The following is a 7,187-nucleotide window of genomic DNA, read 5'->3' as shown; positions in this document are numbered from 1 at the left end:
AGTGTTATGTCTGTTAGTCTGTGGTAAGTGCTGGAATTAACTCAGATTGAAGTTGTGTTGTCCATCGAATGATTCTATATGTTAAAACCACTATAAAAATAACACAATATACGAAATTGATAGATTGGGTCTGTTTATCTGCTAAAACCTACATTTAAAATGCTCGCGATCGCTTCCTGTGATTTTTTCTTATTCAAGTCTTCAATAGTTCTCTATTCGACGCTGTAGGATAGTTGGCGCTGTTGCTGGAAAAAAGTTTGGCTTATTTCTTTCAGAAATTTCCGAATCACCCTTTTCTGACTTCTGTCAGAATAATAGTCTATTCAAAATTTGAAAACAAAAACAATTTTCTGAATTTTTCATATTTTCCAAAATCGTATATTATTTCTAGAGTAAATATTTTAATAATTTAGTAGCAAAAAATGTTTTAATTCGACATGAATCTTCTACACTACATTTTCGATGTGAATGAATCTGTGGTATTGAAACTTTTTCGAAAAATACGCGCTGGGAATGACCAGTTCCTTTAAAGTGAAATCTTCCCGGAATTGGGGTACAAAAAATGGTAAGCATTCTTCACTGTTCAGCAGGGACATTACAACCTGAAACAACGCTTCGAATTTTTAATGTTAAAATGGTTTCTTCAATGTAATCGTAAACGTAACATTGCTTTCAGATTTTTCCATCTACGACTTTGCTGACGCGAAAACGACAAACAAGGTCGCCCGTTTACCCAAGTGTAACAAACTGTTGGTCGACGGTGCCAATGAGAACGAGCTGGACCCTCTCGAGGACGATGCCGGTCAATCGTTGACCCGAGCAAGCCCTTCGGATGGCACCAGTGATGAAACGACTGAAATTGGAAACATTCCATACGCCGACTACGTGATCGATATATGGTACCTCATTTCAGAGCACGTACGACCCGAAGATGTTTGCCGTTTTGCGCTAATATGTCGCAAAACCTACACAGTTGTTCAATCTGCCAAGTTTTGGCAGCATATCTATCAGAAGCATTATGATTCCAGCGTAGAACTGCCGCGACGTCTCCAGCCAGATTGCATGAGCTTGCTGCGAGGGCTGCGAGCCTGTACGATTCGATCGCTTTTCTACACTTACCCGCCGTTTGTACACCGAATCAGTACGGCAGCGCTGACCAATCCACACAGGATTACTGGCCGGCAGCTACTGTTCTCGTGGTATTGTAAAAACAAGACCGGTTGGAACTATTGTTTCAAACTGAAGGCTCGCCTAATTCCCGGTAGTCGTGCCGCTCGTTCATCGAAAATGCAGCAGTTGAAGCAATCGTTGGACTATCTACAGGACAGCTACATGAACTTCGAGGAAGGCTGCCAGATTCTTATCATTACAACGGATTCACTTCATACACTTCCGCAGTACCACGAACAGCTGTATGTGGGATCGCTAACACAAACGCTTGACCAGGGAATGCGTAATTACAAAGTACGACTCCAGATGGTCAACTACTGTCGGCGGGTAGTGGATGAGCTCGTGTTTGTACCCGTACGACAACTACGAGTGTTGGATTGGTGGGTCCCAGAGTACGGCCGGGTAGATCCGACTATCGAACAACAAGCTGTCGTAGATATAGTGGGTGATTCCATGAATGACACTGTATGGGACGACTTATGAATGATGCGTGTGTTGTGAGCTAATGGTTTTACGTTTCAATATATCTTTCCGGTTGCGATCTTACTTAAACTCTTATCATTTTGTATAAAAGTCACTTCACCTCCTGGGAACTATTAAGAATACAGAAATCACAAATTTTAAGACGATTTTATTTACTAAAAACTTGACAATGTAACAAAATCTATAGTGTTTCGCAAATTTCACGAAGCACAACGGATCGCTAGCCTCTCTGAATTCCGTCAGCGTTCCTCGCGCAGGACCTTCTTCTTGCTCTCAGCTACATACGGCACCTTTCCGGGTTTGGAGTTCTTCCGAACGTTCTCCTCCTTCCGTTTAACTTTCTCCTTGGCCGTTTGCAGCTTCTGACGCTCCTTGTACACCACCTTCGGTACCTGCCTATGTTGAGCGATACGACGAATCTGGGGATGTGCCGCATACTTCTCCTTAAGAGCCTCGTTGTATTTAAAGGCTTGCTTTTCGCGAGGTTGAAGAGCACCCAACTTTTCAGCGGCTCGTGCCTTCCATAAGCGAACGTTCATCTCGTCCGAGCCGGAGTAAATGTATCTATTGTCCAACGACCAGCCGACGCATGTGACGTGCTGCATTCGCTTGGTGTGATAAATGTCACGGCTGTTGGCCTTGTGAGCGTCGAAAATGCGAATAGTTTTATCATAACTACCGGCAACAAACTCACGCCCAGTCGGAGCATAATCGACGCAGGTCACTGCTGACACATGACCGTTGTGGATCTTCAGAGGGTTCTTCAACCGACGGGTATCAAACGTGTACAAGTTGTAATCTTCACTGGCTACCGTGAAATAAAAAGCTTGCATTGGGTTCCACGCTAGCTGATTGGGCCTCAGGGTCATAACGATCTTTCGCAGTGGTTTAACCTCTCGCTGATCGTAGAATATGATACCACGGTCGCTGCAACAAGCGGCCAAAAGTGACGTTTCCACCGGATTGTACTTGATGTCGTACAATGTGTCGACACCCCATTGAAGAGTTTTAATAGGGGAATTTCGCGTTTCATCCCAAATATTGCAACTTTCTCCACACGTCGCAAAGTAAGGTTCTTCGTAGTTGTGAGAGATCGACGTGATAACCGTTTTACCCAAAATTGTGTTTAAAGGTTCCAGTTGCTCCTCTTCACGGTCGGCCATGGACGAATCCCAAGTCTTAATGGTTTTGTCATCACCGATTGTGAAAAACCTGGAAATCAATAACACAAGTTAGTAAATGAACTAAGCATCGCTAACTTCATCGATCACCTGGACCCGTCGTTAGAAAACGCAATTCCCCGCACATAACCACTGTGACACTGTATGGTTTGTCGGCACTCCCGATTCGGGACGTCCCACAGCTTAACCTCACCGTCGTAAGAACCACTGAGCAGAAAAGATAAGCTTTTCGGATGTTTGGCCAGCGCTGATATACCATCCTTGTGGCCGTCCAAATTCCCGACGAACGGTTTCGCAAAGACCCGTTCCAGCTTGGTTGAATTCAACGCTCGTACATACTCGCGTGCTCCCTCGAACGGATGCAATGCTGCGTCGTAATTTCGAAACACTTTGTGAATGTCTTTTTTGGTTTCACGCAGATAGTTGTCCGGGTTGCGGCTTATCACTTTCACCTTCATTTTGTGTCGAGCTAGTGGCAAAAATCATGAACCAAAATTACAAACCGGAGCTTTCCGTTTCGTACAACACTGGTGGTAAATAAAGACGATGCAAACACGCTTTCTGGAGATCGGCTGGCACAAAATGTCAGAGTTGGGCTAAAAAATTCACAGGAACTCAGTGCATATTCAATGCACTCGTTATTGCTACAATTTTCTCTCACCAATGACTCAAATTTGCTATTCAGCAATTGGCTCTCAAACGCGAAACTTATCCGCTCGACGCGCCAACTAGATTTCATTATTGGTACCAGTGAAATGATGAAATTATTTTCTTGCGTTAACCCATTATGTCCTAGCGTATGAAATTCCATACGCAAAAACAACACATTTCAGGATCATACATGTTATACAATAAAGGCGTTGTCAAACTTCTGGTCTTCTGTGAACGTTAATTAATACCCTATAATTTATAATGTGTATGCTCAATTATCTTTTTTTTATAAAATTCAATTGTGTTTTCGAATGTCAAATTTGGACAAAATTCAAACCAAAATATGAACAATACATATTATTAAATTTCTCTTCTAAATCACTAATTCTTGTTTCGGATTGAGAACGAATGGCCATGAGAGGTGTGAAAGATGTGGCTCAGTGCGAAAAAATGGAAGAAATTGGTGAAACAATTGCGAAAATTCTGCTGGTAGTTCAAGGTATGAAATTTCATACGCTAGGCTGAACCGATATCTTTTTTTCCTAAGGCAAAATTATTTCCTCTTTAGGACCCGGAGGGATTCACAACTTTCTCGCTGATTTTGACGTTGAATCAGTGCATTCAAGGTTAACAAATGCTTAATACGTTACAAATCATGCCTGGCTCTAACCAGAATATTTTTTTATGTAAAATCTTGTAAGAAAATGTTCTTTTTCGTAAAGTAATTGCAAAGATTGAGGGAAAGATGGTTTAATGGAAGGAACCAATCATGCGACAAAACGGCACGAAAGAGGTGAGCATGTTAAAATCATTCAAAAAAGCCACTAAATTAATGATCTCGCAAGATTGAAGATATTATTCGATTTTATGCTAAATATAAGGACATTAGACGAAATTTCTCTGTAATGATTGTTTGATACCCTATCAGCCCAGCGCACAGAGGAGTAACTAGAACAAATTCTTGGCCAACAACCAAAAAAAAATTTTTTTTCGATTTTTTATTTATTTATATTTTTTTGGATACCTAAAAGCATACTGCATATTGTAGCAAAATAAAGAGTTTGCCAAAAATTGCTTAAGATTTTTTGCATGAATGCAAAATGGTGATATTTTAAGGGGTTTTTAATCATTTTTTATTATATATTCAACAAAATCGCTTTCTAAAGATGATGACTGTATTAAATAAGACAATATTATAACAAACGTAATTGAACACAACTATTTGTGTAATATCAGCTTAAAAATAACCGAAAATAGTAGTGTTTCTGTGAATTGGACCAGCTTTAGAAACACCCTTTTTAAACTTTTTATTCCAAATTTGAATGATCAAAAAGTTACAGTATACGGCAAGATCCGGCAAAGTTGCTGAAACAACATTACAAAGCAAGATTCCGGCTATCCAAAAAACATTCAATCTCTTCCGATCCACAAATTCCAAGCGATGTGAAAATATTGATATTTCCACTAATTTGAGGTACACCAAAATGCTGTAGGGCCAAATACTATGTTTGGCAAAATGTATATCTATGAAGATGTGCACAGGTATCCCTTTTTTCTCCTTTTTCCACTGACAAATTGTTCATGCATCGGGAAAAACAAATGTATTCACAAAGATGACCTCGAAAATACTAGTATTCGGGAAGATTAGGAAAAATGACCTCTGCACTGGTAGGTGGATAGATGCCAAATTGTCCCAAAAACTAGATATTTACTATTTTTAGTTTATATTAAGGCATAATAACAGCAATAGCTGCATTAAATAGTTTTGACCAGGATTCGACCCCAGTTACTCCTCTGTGCAGCGTATGAAATTTCATACGTTTGTTTTTCGCGCAACAAAACGTTTCAAAGGGGTTATTTTATATTTCTTATACTTAATTCGTCATAATATGAAGGCTCACGAAGTATTTTATAAATTATCAAAAGTTTTAACATAGCTGGGTTATAATGGGTTAATGGTATTGAGGTCTTGGCGGTCGATCTCACGAAACTAATGAAGTTTCTTGGTTGAAAACAATTGGCATTTTGCTACAAAGCTCATTTACCTGCTGCGACATCTACAGATTAATAGCATAAACAAGATAAGGTGGATGTTTGTGTTTTTCATATCTGCGATAAATAATTTGATGTATTTGTTTCGTGTTTTTCCGTAAATAAGCATCAATCGAATAATGGGCTCAAAGGGGAAGAAAAACGATTTGGAAGCTAATGATAATAGTTTTTAATAGATACGCTTAAGTTAAACATAAAAAATCTTCGAAAATGTGTATTCTGTGCTTCTAGGTTAGGGTTCACAACCCGCCGATTTCAGAATATTTAAACAACCCATCAAAGCATAACAAATATAAGTTCAATTTTGGCAAGAATTAGTTCTCATTTCGAGTATACACAACTTTGTACGAAGTGGTTTTATACCGATTAAGAAAGAAACATTTAAAAATATGCTACAATATCCCTTTTTTGCATAATAAATCTATTGCCATCTTGAAGGAAATTAGTTTTCTTCCACTTCACCTTCAGTTTTTTATACAAATATGCCCAATTTTCTTAAAAAATGCAAACTTGAAAATTTTCTACTGATTTGACAGTTCATTCATAAAACATCCACGTCGAGCAGGTAGCGCCCCCTATATATATTTTCTGCGTAAAGATGCCAATAGGTAATTAGGCAATCCATGAGACGTTTCTGGTCAGCTGATTATTTCTTGTTTACTTATTCTGACGTTACTCCGAGGGGTGCGACGTCCAACAATATCGTTGATTCGATTCAACATCAAACGAATCGGACTAACGAAAGATGTTTGTCGGACGAGTTTTTCTGCTCGCAGGAGTGGACCTGTTGACAGAACCCACCGCTGAATTGTCAAACAAACGTCTAATGGATTGCCTAATAGAAACAAGAATATTGTCAAGGCTGTTTCAATACGTCAATCCCATTTGAATTCTACAGAATCAATGTTTTCAAATTAATGTACTTCCACGATCAATATATTCATCAATGGTTTATTGTCAATATTTCTGCTCGTATAGGGTGTTTTTAACCCATGAAAGACACCGGGGGGAATTAGAGCTTTCTAGTTATGGCGATTTCGCTTGAACCTGAAACTGAGTCAGGTTCTAACCCCAACCGCTGTCAGTTCATACATTTAGACAGCAGTTGGGGTTAGGAACTGACTCAATTTCGCCTCAAACAAAAACCACATTAGAGTGTGGCCAAGAGGCCATGACGTATCCAAACGAACATGAAATTTGGCCACACTCTAACTAGAGTGCTCTAGGGGGAACCAGTCATGAAGAGACGGCTACGTGATAGGGTATGGTGGTCCGAAACGGATAAAAAAGTTGTTGAAACCTGCAAAGGATGCATGCTCGCGGGTCTACCATCTCACCCTAAACGATGCAAGGAAGTTCTCTTCCGTCGAAAACACAAATAAACATCGCTTTGGATTACCTCGGACCATTACCAACCAGCGAGTATGTGCTAATTATCGACTATTTAACCCGGTATAAGGACATCGAGACAATGTCCAGAATAATCGCTTTTAGCTGTTTAGTCTTCGAGTACACGGTTACTCGGAAAAATATCTTGTTCAGTTTTTGAGTATTAAATACAATTAAAATTTTTGGCTCTGGGCAGTCGATTACCGAGAGTAACAAAGGCAATTTGAGCTCGGATGTAGGAATACTGCTTAAAATACTAAT

At 39.6% G+C, this 7,187-nt stretch overlaps 2 protein-coding genes across 2 annotated transcripts; one reads left to right on the top strand and one right to left on the bottom strand.

The window, feature by feature from the left end:
• The first annotated feature begins 344 nt into the window (after positions 1 to 344).
• On the top strand, positions 345 to 1,716 carry LOC131688870 (transmembrane protein 183). Its single transcript, XM_058973460.1, has 2 exons — positions 345 to 565; positions 677 to 1,716. The coding sequence occupies exons 1-2, from the start codon at positions 514 to 516 to the stop codon at positions 1,651 to 1,653; spliced, it is 1,029 nt and encodes a 342-aa protein (XP_058829443.1). The 5' UTR covers positions 345 to 513; the 3' UTR covers positions 1,654 to 1,716.
• A 65-nt stretch (positions 1,717 to 1,781) lies between these two features.
• On the bottom strand, positions 1,782 to 3,417 carry LOC131688857 (DDB1- and CUL4-associated factor 13). The gene is made up of 2 exons (XM_058973434.1): positions 2,925 to 3,417; positions 1,782 to 2,865 (listed from the first exon to the last, which is right to left on the bottom strand). The coding sequence occupies exons 1-2, from the start codon at positions 3,290 to 3,292 to the stop codon at positions 1,893 to 1,895; spliced, it is 1,341 nt and encodes a 446-aa protein (XP_058829417.1). The 5' UTR covers positions 3,293 to 3,417; the 3' UTR covers positions 1,782 to 1,892.
• Between the last annotated feature and the right edge of the window lie 3,770 nt (positions 3,418 to 7,187).

The sequence above is a fragment of the Topomyia yanbarensis genome, chromosome 1 (assembly GCF_030247195.1).
Source record: "Topomyia yanbarensis strain Yona2022 chromosome 1, ASM3024719v1, whole genome shotgun sequence".
Lineage (NCBI taxonomy): Eukaryota > Metazoa > Arthropoda > Insecta > Diptera > Culicidae > Topomyia > Topomyia yanbarensis.
Note: the sequence above shows the minus strand (reverse complement) of the source record. Positions and strands in the feature narration are given on the sequence as shown.